An 18,563-nucleotide genomic window follows, 5' to 3' on the forward strand; every position below is an offset into this window, starting at 1 on the left:
AGTTACACTTTCTACTTCTGAAAATGATCTACAGTTCATAGAATTTCTTTGTCTGGCGTTTTGTGCTCTTCATCCTTTCCAGTTCTCCTCGCCAAAAGGGTAAATGTATTTTTAAAGCCCTCAACATGCGCCAGTACTATTAAGACTCGTAAGTGGCCCTTGGATCCTGCCACTTAAATTTTTACATAGTCTTTGTTATATGTTTTTAAAGTAATGTTAATTTCAGATACCTCAGAAACGCATCCACACAGTCCTGTCCATTGGTCTTGGAGAGACCAAGCCAGTGGGGCACCAGACTCAGCTCTCTGGATCTGTGATTGCCGCAGTGTTCGGAGAGTCATTCTTCCAGAGTTGTTTCACATATCTGTAATCTATAGAGCCAGCTTTGTAGTTAAAAATATTTTTTTTATATGGATGTTAATTTTTCTCTAGCTTCCCAAACTCTAATAGTCGGGGCTGAAGCATGATCTAGCTTCCTACAGTGAGATATGGAGAGGATGTACATAGTTACTCAGTTGGCTGGCAAAAGAAGGAAGTCATTAGCGAAAGGGAGCACTCTGCCGTCAAGTCTTCTATCACAGCTACTGCACTCTATCACTGTAATTATATTTTTCAAATGCAAATGATAGCTTTAAGAATTCTTCCTTTGGTACATCGTTTACAGGAGCAGTTCGGTTCATATTTCTCAGTCGGAGACAAATCTCGTCAGAGGCTAAGGACAGGAGAGTCTCATCCGTTATGTTTATTCCCTTTTCTCTGAAGGTGTTTATTGGGTAGAAATACAGCAAACTGTAGAGTCATATGAAGAGGCTTCCTCACCTGAGTATTTTGTTGGCAAAGTTGCTGTTGCTGCTTGTCATCCAAGGAGAGCGACCTATGTGTGGCACGAAGGGAACTCCGGAGCTGTGGCAGGGAGGAGACCCGCAGAGCCTTACTGTTGAGTGGTGTTGCTCCGTTGTTCTCAGCTACTCCATGTTTCAAATCCCTTAGAAATATGGCAGTGCCCTAGATTTAATTTTATTATTGTTCTTTGAGGTAGAGAAATGCAGGTTGTGTCAGATTTGGGGAGTAGGAAAAGCTTAGCCTAGTCATCTGCACATCCAATTTCTTATACTCAGTGAAAGTGTTCCTTTTTTTTTTTTTTTCAGGTGTCTTAGTGCAAGTACATCAATAACATTCGTACTTTCAACTTTAACATATATCATTATTTGGCATTCTGTTTAATGATCACTGACCTTGAGAGATTACATCCCACAAACCTGCCAAATTCCCAGCTACAGTACAGGTGTACTGTCAGTTTTTATTAAAAATTTCTGTCTTCATGTCAAGTAAGATTTGGTATTCCATATTATTGGTGTTCAGCTATTGATGGATTTTTTTTCTCCTTTTCTTCCAAATCCTCTGCGTCTCCAGGTATGAAGATGAATAATGCAGACCACTGGTTTCGATGATGCTGGGCTTTTATAACTGGATTCATTAAGGAATACAAAGAAAATTCTTGCAGGGATCAATAATGGTGTCTTCTGGCTGCAGAATGCAAAGTTTTTGGTTTCTGCTCATTATCAGCTTCCTGCAGTGTACTGAAGGTAAGCTTTAGTTTATTTTTTACTTGAGTTTGCAGATGAGATGAATGGTCTGTACAGTTAATTTCTGTTAAATGACTTGAAGTTTTAGGTTGTCAGAGTAAAAGTATCTGTAGCATGTTCTAGGTTTAATTTATAAGACACAAAGTGTCTCTTCTGTAAAGAAAAAAGAAAATGTATTTTTTTGGTTTTGATGCAGTGTGGTATGTTGAAACTGAAACACAGTGTTCAGGCAACTGAAGTGACAGTATTAATGTCCTTGATTGGTAGGTGCCTTATTTTTGGACTCTTCCTGTTTATTCTTCTTTTTCCTGTTCTCATTGCACAACCATTTAGAAGCAATTTATGGCTATGTTAAATGTGATATGAAATAACTAAACAGTGCAAATGAAATACCTGGTTTACTCTTCTAATTTGGCTGGCTGAAAATAAAACGGCAAACACTTCATTTAAGATCAGAACTATGCAAGTTAAAATTCAGGAAATAAAACTCAAAGTGCATACAGAAATAGCATCTACTTTAAAATATTTTTGCTTTTTAAAAAAAGGGAAAAATACTTCACTGCTGTCAAATGTGGTGCTTAAAATAGCTCTTAAAGAGATGAGGAAGGAAAAAGCTCTTTAAAAAAAGTTGTATCATCTATTCTTTATCTGTTTTTCTTCATAAACTGTATTTTATCCAGTTAGTGTGTCTCCCCAGCTGTTCTTGTGGCCATTTTAATAGAGAAACACAAATGAAGGATCAGGAAAACATGGTTTATGAATTCTTACTTACAAATATTTGTATAGAACTTGAGGCTATTTCTGGGTGTAATCATTTTGATTGACTAGATTACAGGTGAAAGGACTGGTTTAGTAATAAAATAGCACCTCCATGCCTTCTTACATTATTCAGTAATCGGTTTATAATATATAGGCTTCTTTGGTACATCTGTGGCGTGATCTCACCATCTTTTAAAGCAGATACATACCTTACCCTGTCAAAATTCTTTGAATTTTAAGGCTAAATTTTCAGAGATACTTCAGGAAAGCTGCTCTGCCTCCCCCTCTCTTCTTTCCCAAGTCTATACAAACAAGAAGGATCTAGTCCCCAAAAATGGCAAAACCCTAGATGAAAAATTTAAGTACTGTATATGGTTCAGTGCATAATTTCCTAAACATTTATTCTAGACTAACACAACTCGGGTCTTGTGTTGTATTGACAGACAAGCTTTGCTGAAATAGGTTGTTCATATGTATGGGTGAACATACACATATACCAGGGAGTGCATCCTAGGAGTCTTCATGAAGGTTTCTGAACATGGGGAAATCTCATTTCACTTACATAGCTTTCACAGCCGGTTTCCCCTCCCTCCCCTCATTCTTCTTAAAAATTGCAAGGATGTATCAGAAAACTGGCATTTCCCGCGGCACACTGCAGATCTTGGATGGTTGCATCCTTGATGGGATTTCTGATTTGGTAGCTGCTGTACTGACTTCTCTCTTGGTGTCTGTTGAGTCTGTGGACTTGTGTATAATCTCACTTTTATAGGAAAGTAAGTGCCAACAGCTGGAAGGTAAAATGCTTTTCAGCCTCTTTAACAGGTAAGGAAGTTAAATGCATATTAGGAGAATGGCATTATAAATCTTATGACTGGCTGGTTAGGTAATAACTTGTGTTAATTATAAATGCACTTACATTGCAAAAGTGGTTGCACTAGTTGAAACCAAAGGTGTAGGAAGTAGCAGCATCTATTTATGTTTTTTCTGAAGTTTTAAAATACTAAGGATTTTATTTGTTATTGTAATTGTTTCAAATCCTTATATCTAGTACATTTTACAAAGCTTCACATACTTGCAGTTTAATGCTATGTGGTGGTTGAAAACATTCGAAAACAAAGGAAAAGCAGACAACTTACTTTCTCTGGTCCGGTTACAGTAGCAAACAGCATGCTGCAAAGAGTGTTTTACCTGCTGAGTTTGGAAAGGAAAAAGTCAGCTGAGAACTTCTGCAGATTGAGTTTTTGCCATTTGCAGAAAGCTAATTTTCATTGTCATCTGTAATATTTCAAGTTCATTTTGTTCTGTCCCTGTTTTTCTTGCTTTTAGTAGCCAGTAGCAATCTTTTGATGCTTCAGTTGTGAATTTACTTTTTAAAAGTCTGTACAAGAGCTGCTTTTTCAGCTAAAAGAAACAGGGAAGGAAATTGGGAGCAGATAACAGAATCATACCAAATTAATTGTAAATTCTTAAAATAAATGAAATATTGTGGCTCTGTATACTGGAAATGAATATTAATATAGAGTTGGCTTCCAGCCACAGAAGCAAAATGAATACCGCATTATTACACTTTCTCACAAGATTACATTGCCTTCTGCTTCAGTAATAAGAGATGCCAAGTGTAACGTGCTTTAGTAGCACTTCATGCCTGGAAATACGAACATGAACAAAGGTTAAAATAAGAGCATCTAACTTTTGCTAGAAATAAGAAAATCTTTATTTCTCTCACTTGGAACTTAGGGTTTTTTATAGAAATCTTATGTGTATATGCAGGTTGTTGCAGTTGGTGGGGGAGATGAAACCTGGCTGAATTCCCTGCTGTTATATTTTAATGTTTCTGTGCAGTTAAACAGAGAGAGAGCGGAAAAAAAAAAAAATCCTGGATGTGGACAAGTGATTCATTTGTTCATATAATGAAACATTTACCAATCAAGATAAAGACTTCATTACTCTCACAGTGTCTTAACTTTAACTCACCAGCGAATTAGCGAGTAGGCACAGTTATGTGAAGGCTGCAATTTATTTTAGTGTTGCCTGTCCAAATAGGAATCGTATCTTCAGTTAAGAAGGTCTTGGTTTTGCTTTGTTTTTCCTGGCTAGCGCAGTCCAGGTGGGGATGCTTTTGAAGCAGTCCATTCCTTCAGGTAAAATGAGCCTGGAACGGACGAGTGCTGGCAGCTGGAGGGGAAGACCGTACAGAGTTATTATACACTGCTGGTACATTGATCAACAACAGGTCAATATTGTTGTGTAGAGGCTTGAAAAACATTGTTATTACCATCAACAGCAAGCATTGCAGCCCTAAATAAGGAAGAGGTGCGAGGCAGGAGAAAGGAAAGAAAAGCTGAAGTCATGAGCTTGAACGTTAACGTCATTTGCGAAGGTATTTTTCTGTCCCTTTTTCTAGCCTGTTCTGCTGTAGGTATGTCTATAAACTACAGTTTTATTACAAAAGACAGACTGAAAGAACTCCCTTGGAAAGCAGTTGGACTCGGAGTTACGTGGGTAGCTGTGTGAAGCCTGGCCTCGTACGGTGGCTGATGGCCTGGGGGAGACGGGAGCTCCCACTGTGGCTGTGCCCGAGTCCGTCCCCGTCCCACGCCGCCCTGGATCTCTGGTCTCGCAAGAGGAGGGGCTTCGTGCTCTTCTGGGTCCCATGCAGTTGAGTCCCATGCCTTTACTTACCTGTTTCCTATGAATTGTAGGAAATGGATTACTTTTGACACCACCTCTTTTTGCTTTTTTTTCCCCTCTTCCTAATTAGGTGAACTCATCCAACAAGTTAAAAATTATCTGAGAAAATACAGAAAGTCAGAGAGTGAGATCACACATGCCTTGTTTCCATAGCAAAGCAGAGTAAAAAGCTTATTACATATATTATTGGTTTCTCTTCAAGCAAGTTAAGACAGATACACTAATATGCATATGAAAAAAAGATGTCAGAGCTAAACAGTCTGATTAAGATTGGGTTTTGGACTGTACAAGTTTCGATTTTTTAAGCTTTATTTTGCTTACGAAGTCCACCTTCTTGACTAGCTTTAGATGCCTTTTGGTTTTATTCTCTTCAGCTGCTTGAGAAGCACAAGTGCTTGGGAAGCACTGAAATAATCTGCTTTGCTTATAGTTATTTTAATCAAGGTTTAATACAATTTTAATTCATTTTATTATGAATTATTATCTATGCTTTGTCCAAAGGAAGAATCGTCATGCTTTCATTGGCTATCTAATTCTGTTTTCCTAAACAGCATTAGTGTTTTTTTAAAAAAATCCAGCCTGTCTTTGCCTCTGAATGTACATTTTGATGAACAGTACGCTGAGAAATATAAATTCCTGTAAATTTCACTTATGTCAGCCAAGGAGCTGAGTGTTAAACTGGAAGCAGTTTTAAGCGTGTATCCAACATAAGTGCATTTACTAAGGAAAAGACATACTAAATACAGGTAACGTGCACTGGGCCACTACAAAGGTATTTGCTTTTTAGTGTATTGCTTCAGATCTTCAGCCTCCTGACAAGCTACTCAGAGTGTCTAAGGCATATGGCATGGGTACTCAACAAACTGTAGAAGCTCGTTGGTTTTCCTATACATTTACTAGGAAGTATTAGTAGGATTTTGCCCAGGACAAAAATTCAAAAAATTCTTGTACCCTGGACTTCAGAAGAAATCAACTTCTGTTAATTAGCAGATTCAAGTTCTACAAGGGGTGAAACCCATTACGGAGTCACGCAAGAGCAAATAGGAACACTAATTTAATTTCTAGTCAGGGAATTTGTCACAGTGAGAGCTCTATGAAGCACGCAGATAGTAGGCAACTACTTGGTTTAATAGAGGTTGCAAAGCATCCACAAGCACACCCAGCGTACTAAGGCCAGCCAGTTATTCCGCACCCTTTGGAGGGTCACGCTAATAAGCCTTCCAATACTATCTTCATTTTTATCATGTATACCTATTGTGTTTTATGATTCTTTAGAAAATGTTTTTTCTTAATTGGTTAATGCAGATTATGCAGAAGAAAATATCTGTGTGAAGGAAGCAGTTGCGTTTCTGCAGAAAGCAACTGCTGCACTGCGTCCTGTTTTCTTTCCTGGAAGAGAATGCTGTTTTTCACTGGGATATTCTGGTGCATACTTATCTGGGACATCTCTTTTTCCTTTTCTGAGGGAGGTGTAGGCCCAAGGTATCTTTTAAAAAAGAAATTTATTTAAACAGTGAGACCAACCCTCTTCTGAAAGAAGAATGTCTGTTAAACTTTTCAAGTGCATTTCCAGATAATAGAGACTGACAGACTGCCTGGAAAAGCCAGAGATTCTTTAACGTGCTGGCAGTGAATATCCTTTCATATATGCCCTGAGCAGTGAGGTCTGCAGGATCCTATGCTGTAACATTACGTTTTTGAAACCGAAGCAAAACCAACACTATTTTAAAATGTAGAAGAATGCACGAAGAACCATTTTAAATACTGTACTATTGTACATTTATATGAGCATTTGCTAGGAAATGTTAATGTAAGGATCTTATAATTTAAGCAAAGAAAAAAGTATAAATGCGCAATTACTGTGAGATGAATAATGGTATTACTATTTTGATAAGCTGTCTTCCTCCTCAGCTACTTAAAAACATTCTCTTTTATGAGGTGAGATTTTGCATCTTCTTGAGCTCTGTATTCAGAAGAAAAGAACCTTGTAACATGTAAAACTGTAGAAACGCAGTGTGTTGTGCTAAGGGCAGATGTATTTTCAGAGCCCTCTAAGCTCTTACTTCAGTTTACCATCTTTCGTTGCTGTAACCTCGGTGAGCAAGGCGAGCCGTGCAGCTGACCACTGCAATTAGAGGGGATTGACTTAACCTTCAGCTAACCTGCACTGACACCACTGCCTGAGGGGCTTTTCTTTTATTAAATATAAATCTGGGTATATTCTAGATGAGCTTATTACGGCAAGGTACCTTTCCAAGAACACAATAGCAGAATTTGGACACTCATGTCTTTTAAAAAACGAATAGGCTTCATTAGTATTCTGTTACTAAATATGGAAAAAAATATATCTTTTATTTTAATTAACAGTTGTATTTTAAAAGTGTTTAATTATTTTCATTTCTGTTTTCTGTCAAGTGGAAGAATACTGTTTGTCATAGTAACAAGGTTTTTTGTATAGCTTTAACAACAATGTCTGTCTTTATATTGTACTTTTAGGTCATAGTGTAAAATGGAAGTATAACTGCCTGAAGCATCTGATATCGGTGAATGCCCTAGCACTGGCTTTCTTATTACATTTAGTGTCCTTATGATCAGATTATGAAAATTATCGTGAAGTATAATGATTTTAGATTTAATATTCATTGCCAAGTTCTGCAAGCACATATTGGGTTTTGTACTTGCAAGTAGATCCATTGATGTTCATGGTCTGCCTCTGTGAGTAAACTGTACAGAACAGTAATACATTTTGTGCTAATTGTGTGTCGTACGGATGTCTTAATAGCAGCGAGTGTATGTAGGACGAAAGCACTGCAGACAAAGGACTTAGGCAAACAGTTCTAATATATGTTTCATGGATGTGCCCACTTCTGTGTTTGTGATAGCCTTCCAGGTTGTGTTGCATGAGGAAGAGGCGATAAAATCATTCACAGGGAGAAATTCTTAGCTTGTTGTCCATCCATACTCCTGTCATAAATGCACTTAATAGTATACAAGCTCCCAACATGTTGTTATGCAGTTGTATATATTTATACAGTAACCTTTACGGACGAGACACTTTAAAAATTGTCTGGCCTTTTACAGTCGTTAATTAGTGTCATATTTACTCATCAACATTGGTTGGTTAGAAGAGTATTTATAGTTGCTCCCTCTGATTATTATTTTTTTTGTTTATTGTATGACTTTGTACTTGGATAATTTGGCTCTAAAGCAGCACTTCATTGTATTATATGCTGTCCAAGTATAAAATTAGGAGAAAGGAAGATAAAGAAATAAAACACACACATATATAGTAAAGGTTCATGAATAATTTTATTGTACTTTCAGTTTTACACGGTACTTATTCTGTGCCTGTGTTGGTAGATTCATACTGCAGGATTTTTACTTCTAATCACTTCAAATTTGATAAAATTCCATTCTGTTAAAGCTGGATTGGCTCCAGTTTTACTCATTTCTACAGATAGCACTAGTTTATCCATTGATGGTTTGTCCTTGGATTGACATTTCGAATGAAATGCATGAATGCTGGATATTTTTACAATCATGTTCACTTTTTTCAGGAATACTAAATTTTTTACATTTTAAACACAGGATAAATTTTGTATGGGTGATTCTGTAAATGAGCCATACCTGAAATCCAACAACTTCGTATGAGAAATTGAATATGCAGTTCTTTCTGATAGATAGGAGCTGAAGAAATCCTTTTGCTTGAAGGTGTCCCAAATTCTTGCCCTTCCAGAAAGAGTCTTGAACTACTCCACTGGCTTCCAAAACCCAGCTGTGCTAAAGCTCTTTGTGTTTCTGTAATCTCTATCTCCTGGCTTTCTTTTGAAGTGTAAAGAAATAGAGTTGTATGAATGTTAGCTTGGCTCACGGGCCCTTCTTTCAATCAGGGAGACGATCCATCCGTGTCCCGGTGACATTAAGGCAACCTGTGTAAACACACGTGAGTGTGTTGGCAGTAGTAGGGGAGATTCCCTGGTTGTTCCTCCTGAGCTTGGACCAGTCCAGGTGGTTGGGAACGTTTCATTCTTCTTGTTTTCTCAATTTATACTAGTATAATAATCACTGATGTTTTGTCAGTATATAAAATGTGGTGGGGGAGAGGCTAGATGGAAAGCAAAATGAGGGTTTTTTTCATCTGTTGCCTGAGCAACATATACATGTGAGAAACTCAGGGGACCACATAACTTTCAGTTGTTGGATACAGCACTCGGCTAGTTTTATGAGGGATCTTGATGATGGAAGGAGAGCTGGCTTTTGTGTTCTCCCTTGTCAGGGATTTTGATGTCTCTCTCAGGAGTTAGGTAGTTTTGTTCTGTTCCAGCAGAAAGTACAATTAATGCAAGGTGCTGTTTGAGCAATTTTCCTGTTAAATTTGAATTTAGTAATTCCGTTAGGAAACCTGAGAGGAAGTTGACACTGAAACCAGATTCTCCGATCTGCAGCATTTTTAGTTGGAAAAGCAACGAGAAATGTTTGCTTTTTAAAGACTTCAGCATTATTTCACATCACTTCTGTTTTAACCATCTTCCTATTGAGCTTCAGTCGGATTTGTCTGTTTGCCACTGATCTGGTTTGACTGTGCACGTGACTTGATCTGCCGTCCACAGTATTTCACATTAATTTCTCCTATTTCTCCCCATTGAGCTGCCCCAGTTCTTTTCTGTAACTCAGGCTTGCAGATTGCCTTTAATATTTTGTCTTTTTCTTTTTTTAATTATACAATGTTACTTTAAGAATAAAGTTAGGCTTTATTCTGCGCCATTGTTAACATTTACCATTGAAAGTCTATTGGAAAAATGTGGGTTTGTGGCTTAGAATTGATAATGCTTTTTAGTGGCTTAAGACAAGTATGCTTTTAGTAAACAAAACTGAACAGTTTGCTGCTTATGCTTTTGCATCATTTAATTTGCAACAGATGAGGCTGGCATGCGTGAAGAGTGAAGCATGGAAAGTACTAGAGGGCAAATGGGTGGTTTGTGATGTGGATTATTACCCATAAAGATGGATAGAGTCCACAAAACATCACTTCATGTATTAATGTACCAGCTGGAAAAAAAAATTAAATATATCAGCATAGCATATCGTGCATAAACTGTTGGTTTTGGCGTTCAATTCAAATCCTGCTCAGTAATAAAAAACTTTAAATCTTCTATATCTTTATACTAAAGAGAGAGAGAGATATATATCTTCATATATATAAAAAGCATCTGTGCAAATACATTTTTAAAAATCCAGAATACAAAAGTCTGGAAGTCATCCATATGTAAACTGTCTTAAAGGATTTATAATATACAGTGTTTTGTTCTGCAGTGTAAACTAAGTGTCGACAGAAAAACGATCAAGAAATGCATCTAACCACCAGTGTTTTCTTTACCAGTTACACTGTAATCTAGTAATATAGCAATTATTTTGTTATATGTATTATATAGAACAGTATAGCAGTTAATTTGCTGTATAAATTATTTCTTAATTTCACTCTGTTAAATCAGTAGATTCCTAACTCAGTCCTGGCAACAACTGCAGTTATAATATGTAACCTTACCTCTTTGATGCATTATTTTCTAGCTCTTGGATTTGTTATGGATCCATTTTAACTACATTTCTACGTTGCTTTCTTTTTACAAAAGGTTTTCTGAAGTATGAAGAGAGACTTTCCAAATATTTGCTATTAAAAGTTTGTCATGTTAATGCCATTTGTAGCAGACTCAAAGATTCTGACTTTATTTACCTCAAAGCCTCGTCTGTTTCCATCCTTTTTAATTCCTTTGTTTATTTGGCTGATTAAAAAAAAAATAATAAAAATCTAGTGACCATAACGGGGAAAAACTTTACTAGGGAAAATCTTTGGTCAAGGTATGAATGATTGTGACCTGACCAAAATTTGTTCTCTTGATCCGATTTCCACTTGGAGTAAGGGATCAGATTGTAACGGGGGGGCGGGGGGAAGGTGCATTTAAAAGCATTCAAAGATGTTAAGCAACAATAAAACTCTGTAACCATTTAAATGACAGCAGCTGACTATTTGAATTAACTTTGTGTTTGGCTTAATTTGGGGTCCTAATTATTCCTAACTTACGTGAGTAGATTTCAATTATACAATACTGCAGGGATTTGTAGCTAAGGCAACTAAAGGAATCATTTTACATAAAGTACTTTTGTTCAACTGATTAGGCAGGTTAAAATGGAATGATAGAAAATGGGAACTCTTGTCTGATAAGGCCCAATGAATTGTTTCCGATGACACTATGAAGAAATAACACAAGGAAGGCTCATTATTGAAGATTTTGAGAATTTTTATGCAACATGTTTATATCTTGATAATGTGGCATTAGTTAACCGCTCACGAGCAAGTGATTCTCATGAGTATTAACAATAGATCTATCAATAAAAAGGTAATTCACATCTTTGTGGTACCTTAGTTTGGTCTTCATAAGGTGACTTCTTCTAGAAGCTTATTAACTAAAAATTTAGGTCTTAAAAAGATTTTTTAATATGTATTCATTTATTTATGCCAGTTAACCATTTAAATAGGCAAAACATGCTATGTTTACTGCATGATATTTCATGGTTTAGACATGAAAGCATTTTTAGACATACAACTCTCATCTCCAATATCCCATTGATCTAAAATTGCTGTTCCATGATAATTATGCTGCATCCTCAAGATAACTTGGAGGAATTAGAGGTGAAGGAGGTATTGGAATAAAAGACTCTGGAATCAATTTCCATTTGTATTACCCACACAAATGTATACCCTTCACTGGGAATTAATTTTTCAACAAAGTACCTGCATAGTTTGAGCTTAAAAACAGGTAATTTTTATACATATATATATGTTTTGGTTTTTTAAACAGTGTGTACATGTACGCTCAGCTAAAATTTCATTTTTATTCTTTAAGCATTTATAAAGTCATGCCTCCTAAATTAGATCTGCAACATAGGTAGGTATCTCCTTTTGATGATGGTAGACTAACATCCCTGGCTTAGAATGCTTATTTTTCTTCTTCTCCAGGTTTTTCACACTCACCTTTTTTGGTTTCTTCAACCAGAGTATTGAAGGTTACAAGAATGCTTATTCTGCTGACTCAGGAGAACAGGCACCACAGTAGCATGTCAGCAACCTAAACTGATAAGTCTGGTTTTAGAGCTGTCACATTTGCCCGTGTCATTTGAATATACACCTGGACCTTATAGTCAGAGACTTTAAGAGAAGCACTGCAGTTGTTTTCTGTGTATGTTGTGTTTCAGAGATCAGAACTTGAAGTACCTCTAATGAGGTCATTGTAAGGCTTTGATGCTGTTTAAAGGGAGGAAAAAAAAACCAAAAACACCTACGAAGCATATGGTTAGAATATGTAACAGTAATTTCTAAGTTAGATCCCAAATAAATGCTTAAAAAAAGAATAATTTTACACAAGAATAGATCCACGTGCATCTCTCCCCTCCCCCCTGACAAATTCCAATTTTCTGTGGAAAATACGTATTTTTGATCATATGTCTGCTGTTAGCATATTAACACTACACACTTTCAATTAGTACTGCTGACAGGTTGTTTAGGAAAGTCCCTGGAGCATGTGGAGATGCGCACAGCCTCTCCGTGTCAGGTGTTTGCTTTCCGAAGTGAAAGTACTAAGATTTAATTATCAGAAGATGCTTGCAGTAGGCAGCGTGCCTTTGGAAGACCGTCAAGGGCAAGGCTGCGGGTGCCCCCCCTCGCACCGGGGCAGGCGGACCTCCGCACGGCCCCGGGAGCCGGTGTCACCGCGGTCGGGCACGGCTGCGCCTCTGCGTACGTGCACATCAGTGGGGCGAGCCAGGGAACGCGGGGCTACGGTATTTTCATCCGACGGCGGTGGGGAGTGCTGAGTCCTGCCCTCTCACCCCGTCAGCTCCCTTGTGCCGGCTCTGGCATCCCTGTGGTGGTCCTGTGGTGGACGGATACGGGGAGCGGGACTGGCAGGAGAGAGTTGGTCTTTTTTGGGGGAAGATGTTTACCCCAGTCACCTCCCTGAACCGTGTCACTGGGGCGTTGGACACGTGGGAGCGGTGTAGGTCATGAGAGCTGTCAGGGCGGGCCACCCTTAATAGGTGAAAAAAACAGTGAGATCTGTGTGTCCGCTGGAGCCTGGGAAACCACTGTGCCAGAGGAATGGGCATTTTATTTTCAGGAGGGAAAACAGGTCTAAAATGTGTCGTTCCTTGTTACAATCTAGTACCAGTTTGATTCTTAACACCATTCATGCTACTCTGTGGGACTCTGTCATCTAACGTCAGAGTATCTAGAGCCTGGATCTCCTTGATTCAGTTATGAAGATGGTGAAGGGTATCCCAAATTGCCTGCAAGTGTTTAAAAATGCAAATACGATTATTGTCTTTGTGGTTCTATAAGGGCGTGGTTGGGTAGATGTCAGAGTTGCGTCTGATTTTTGCCCTGAAGAGGGAAACAAGATTTTTCCAAAGGACTCATTTCCCACATAAGCTAGTCCTTTCAACGGTGCTTTAGGGATTTTAAGATTATGTACACTTTTACAGGAACTGTAAATTGCCTCATTGTATCTTCGTCCTTCTAGTTGAGATATTTTTCTTTCACTGGTAGTCTGTATTTGAAGCTTCACAGGAAGGTGCCAAAATACTAAAATTCACCAAGTAGCCTGCTTACAGTGCACATTTCTTAATTATCCATTGTGATTGAGTCTGATCTGATTTATACCAACTCATCACTTAATGAAATACTTTTTTAATATCCTAAGTTATATCTTTAGGTTTTGGAGTGTATTACTGTGGTCATGAATCGCCTTGTCTTTTGTAGACTTCACGTTTTAAAGACATTATCGTGGAGGAGATTTCTCCATCTCTGTCTTCTCACCCCATTTCCAGATCATTTAAGGAGTATACTGAGTAACACCATTGCCTTGTAAACTTTGTCATCCTGTTTGTCTCCCTCCATCCTCTCCATCATCCTTTTCTGATGATCTATGCCAGTTTGCAAACCTCAGCTGTGCAGAGGAAATCATTCAGCTTCTCTGCATTGTCTTCCTTATTCTTATTTGGTCACCTAATTCAGCAAACTCGTCACTTCTCACACAAAAGTAGGCTTCCTACTTTTGTTGTACTTAAAGAATTTCTGGTTATGAAAAAATTGGAAAATGTTTTGGAAAAACACTTGGGAGTTTAAGAAGTGCACAGAACATAGGCATGGAGAAATATACCACAGTCAGGAGACAAAAACAGTTGTATTTTGCCAGTTTGGTTAACTTTACATAGTGATACAATTCATAGTGCCAGATACTTCTCTTTAATTTTGCAGCACAGTTATAAATTTTGCTATATCTAATTGCAGCAAACTTTTCCTGCTCAGCACATTTTCTTCTTGCTGAGCAAGTCGTGTGTTTATGTGAATGATAGTTGGATATATAAACTTGGTTTATGATGTTTAAGGGCTTATAATTTTCTCTTTAAAGTCAAACCTAATTTTTAATTTTTTTTTTTAATGAAAAGATTTTATGGCCAACACATGCCCCATGAGAAAAGGAAGAAGTTACAGATGGTCCAGAGGAGAGGGTCTGCTTCATACATAAAAACTTCATGTCAGCATTTCAACAGAGCATTTTCTTAGGGTATCTCTGTTATCACTGACACTTTCGCATTGACAAGCATATGGGATGTAGTGCTGAATGTGTAAATTGAAATGATCACATCTAGCATTTCCCTCTACCAGGTGCCAGCTTGCTGCTGCAGCTCTGCACTTAATGTTGAAGGAGGAGTGCTAGGAACAGTTTTATTTGCTAATTACATCTTATCTCCAGTACATAGTCCTTGGGCAAACAGCTTACCCAGGTGTTTTTGAGAACACCTATCTGGACAGTGGAGGATTGCAGGTGGTCCTGTGGTGACAGTACAGTGTGCAGGACATATAAGAAATCTCTATCCATCTGTGTATGAGTGTTTTGGTGTTTTTTTAAGTCTTCAGTGAAGAATAGAAGACAAATTTGAGAGAATTTTTCTGTCTTTATAAAATTTGTCAGTGTGAAAAGCAGAAGACTGTTATGCCTCAGATGAAGAAAAATGTGTGCATGTCTTGTTTGTTATGTTGGAGTTTTTTTGATAACAAACCTGATTGTCCTGTCCTGTGATTTCAGCAGAAAGGAAAATACGTACGTGCCAGTAAGAGTTTTGCAAGGACCTGCAAGTTAAAATAAATAGAATGTGGTGGTTTAAGGAAGTGGTAGAGTCTAAATTGCCTTTCACTACTCCTTTTCCAGGATCCAGTTTAACAGGATTATATAATTTTACTAATACCACTTTGATCTGTCATTTATACAAAAAGGCAGGCTTTCCAAAGCATTTGCCTTACATGTTCTTTTTGGGCTAGACTTAATCACTTGCAGAACTGATAATATTTTCTCATTCTTTAAGAATTCATATTACCGTCTTATGCTTAATATGATTGTGGTTTGAGTGCAGAATGGTAAAAGGAGACTTTTAATTCATAATCCAGTAATTCAGACAGCTAAATTATTCCTCCCTTTACCTGATATTTATTAAAATGAATCCAAGGAAACCTCAGAAGTGTTGATGTCATCCAATTGCCCTTTTAGGTTTCTTTAATGCTGTTTATAGAATAGATACATTCCTTACTATGAGTAAGTGCAACATCTGTTTCTTTACAATTTCTCCTTGCATTTTTCCACACTTCTCATAGGAGTTACAGTTTTCATTCTCAGGCGTTCTATAGAGTCCAAAATTCATGATGTTCACTTGAGCATCTCAGTTATATATATATGTGCCCAAGACAATTTTATTACTAGTTGCACCTTCACACTTGTTTTATTTCTTGCCTCTAGTTCGCAAGTTAATATTTACTAGCACTCAGGAGTTGTTATATAGCAACTTGTTAATTAAAAAACCCCACAAACAAACAAAACCAAGGAAAAAAACAAACATGAAAAACAACCCAAAGCAAAAAAAAAAAAAGCCTGATGGATGACAACACCTTTCTTTTGAATTGAAACGCTCAGACCAGTCTGAAATCCTGAAGAAGAAAATGTAGTTATTAATGATGCACTCTTTAAAACCAGTTATGAAGAGTTAATATATATTTTAATACACAGTTAATCAATAATTACAGAATCTAGCAAATCAACAGGATTTTTTTAACTAGCTTGAACATGACTCCTACCATCTCTTGATGTACTCATGTTGAGGTCATGCTGCTATATGATAATTTGTGTTTAAAAATAGTGGTCTTAAGTGTGTATTCAAAAAACATCCATATTGATCCCAAAGCCTATTTTAAAGGATCTCAGGTTGTTTCCAACGTTAATTCTCATATGGTTCTGTGAAAACGAATCCATACATATCTCTGTCTTCCCATCTTTCATTTCTTCTGTAACCTATTTGGTTTGCAATGTTACTGCAAGAAAACAAGGAGCTTGCGTTTCAACAGCTAGAAAAAATTGCCATTTCATTATCACTTTGAGTAGGAGTAAAACTGATCAAGGTAACAGCTCTAGTTGATACATGGGGCAAGGCTGACAATTATGGGTGTATTTCTGAATGTGTTGGGTGCCTAACTTCTGTTTCAATCAGGGAGAATTAGGTGCTTTAAAAACCTTAAAACATATAGCGCTTGATAAGAATTCACACTTACCTGAGAAATGCTTCCTCATAAATGGATGAGTTTCTCTCTGCCTTTGTTTAGATTAGGAAGACTAATCAAACTTAGGTCACATTTCTGCTGTGTACAGATTATGCTGAAGTAATCATCATTTCCTTTCACTCTTGCCTTGGCTGCGTTCATCCCCTGCTACTCTTGCGCTGGTCCTGGTGCTAACCTCGGAGGGGTGTTCAGGGGCTCAGCAGGGGCAGCTTGCTGTGGACCAGGTTAGCTCTACTGGGGACCTGACCCCGCAAAGTCCACTGAGCAGGTTAGCCGAGCGGCATGGGAACCTGGAGCTGAGAAACCTTCCCGTGCGTTCTCACCTTGAACCACCGCCAACCCAGTAGCTGGTATGGTGCATTCCTCTTCCTTGCTTCTCCATCTACTGCATAAGTTTCTGGAGAAGAAAATGTAATTTTGATAGTAGAAGAGAACAGCTGTGTGCATCCATTGAGTTTTATCTCACCCCTGCTGAAGCCTGGTCTTGTTGTTAGCAAACTGGTTCAAAGTAAATTTCCTAACTAGGAAAAAAAAAAAAAAAGTAAAAATGATGGAAAATTTTCAAAAGGAAGAAAAAAGTAGCTTGGGAAGGTGTGCAGTAGGGTGTAGCACAGCTCTCCACTGCATGGTATCCTCAGAACATTTTATGAACGGTTAACTTCTAGTGCTGTTGTGTTAACATTTCTTCATTTTACAAATGAATAAATCATGGAATGAAAGGTCAAGTTACGTGCCCTGAAATACAGAGGGAGTAAACACTGGAACCCAGATGAGCATTCAGAGATCCTTTCCTCTCAAACTAAGGATGCTAAAGGAGACATTATTTTAAAGATAAATTAATTCACTTACAGTCAAGTCATTTCCTCTGGCACCTGTTGCATAAAATATACATTCATAGTTGAACAGTTCTGACTAAAAACTCAGCAGGTACCAAAAGGATGGTTATAAATATATATATATATATATATTTGCATCTTACAGGTGGGAAACTATCCTGAATCTGTAGCCCTAAAAGGAATGAGTCTGGAATAATACCTGAGCGTGCAGTTACTCTATGCAAATCAGACTGCCTTAAAAAATCAGCGTGTGGGTTTTGATGTCATGGATTAGATCTTTCTCTTCTCTTTGCATATCTAAACTATTGGCAATGCATGTTTCTGTTAGTGCCAACCTAAAGTAAAATAAATATTCATGGTAATTGGATCCAGCTCTCTAAAATTAATTTAAACTTTCTCCATGTGCTTAATCTGTATTGTTTTCTGCCTCTGAGTTTGTAGGCAGCAATTCAGCAAGCTCAGTGAACAATTAACTTCTGAAAGAATTTTGTCAATCAATTAACTCTAATTTAAATCTTAATCTGATTCTGGGGTAGAATCGTCTGGCTAATTTGTGAAGACTGGAGTTTACTTGAAATGCACCAGCAGCCTGGCTTGGGTCGGTTTGCTTCCTGGGCGTTGGGGACTTCCGATGGGTATCCCGGTTTCTCGACGAATTCAGCCCTGGCAGTGGTCTGTCCCCCTGTTGAAAGGGGGGTGCTCCTCCTCCACCCCAGCCCTGCCTGCTGGCTCCCCCCCGGCCCCAGGGCTCGGCCCCCGGCCCCTTGCTGGCCCGGATCGTTTCCCAGTCCTGGGGGTGGCCACTGATGGGTGGGGGAGACGTGGAGGAGAACACAGGGCTACCCCTTTCTGTGGCAGTGCGGTTTTACGATGGATCAAATTAACTCCGAAGGTATTGCCTCAATCTCCTGTCGATGTCCTAGTTTCTACAGAGCTTCAGTTTTCTGTCCCAAGAGCCAGATATTTTTAAAAATGTTGCTGTGCTTAGAGATGGAGGCAACCGCTTCTTTGTAGGTGCACGCTATAGGT

General features: G+C 38.1%; 1 protein-coding gene across 27 annotated transcripts in view; it reads left to right on the top strand.

The window, feature by feature from the left end:
- ADGRL2 (adhesion G protein-coupled receptor L2) overlaps positions 1-18,563 on the top strand; it is a 393,866-nt gene that overhangs the window by 264,375 nt on the left and 110,928 nt on the right. For all 27 annotated transcript variants that reach the window (XM_069789051.1, XM_069789052.1, XM_069789066.1 and 24 more), the window contains one exon: positions 1,414-1,586. In XM_069789051.1, coding sequence (XP_069645152.1) covers positions 1,514-1,586 — 73 coding nt within the window. In that variant the 5' untranslated portion in view covers positions 1,414-1,513. The remainder of the gene's footprint in view (positions 1-1,413; positions 1,587-18,563) is intronic.

Source organism: Haliaeetus albicilla, chromosome 8 (assembly GCF_947461875.1).
Source record: "Haliaeetus albicilla chromosome 8, bHalAlb1.1, whole genome shotgun sequence".
In the NCBI taxonomy this organism is placed as follows: domain Eukaryota; kingdom Metazoa; phylum Chordata; class Aves; order Accipitriformes; family Accipitridae; genus Haliaeetus; species Haliaeetus albicilla.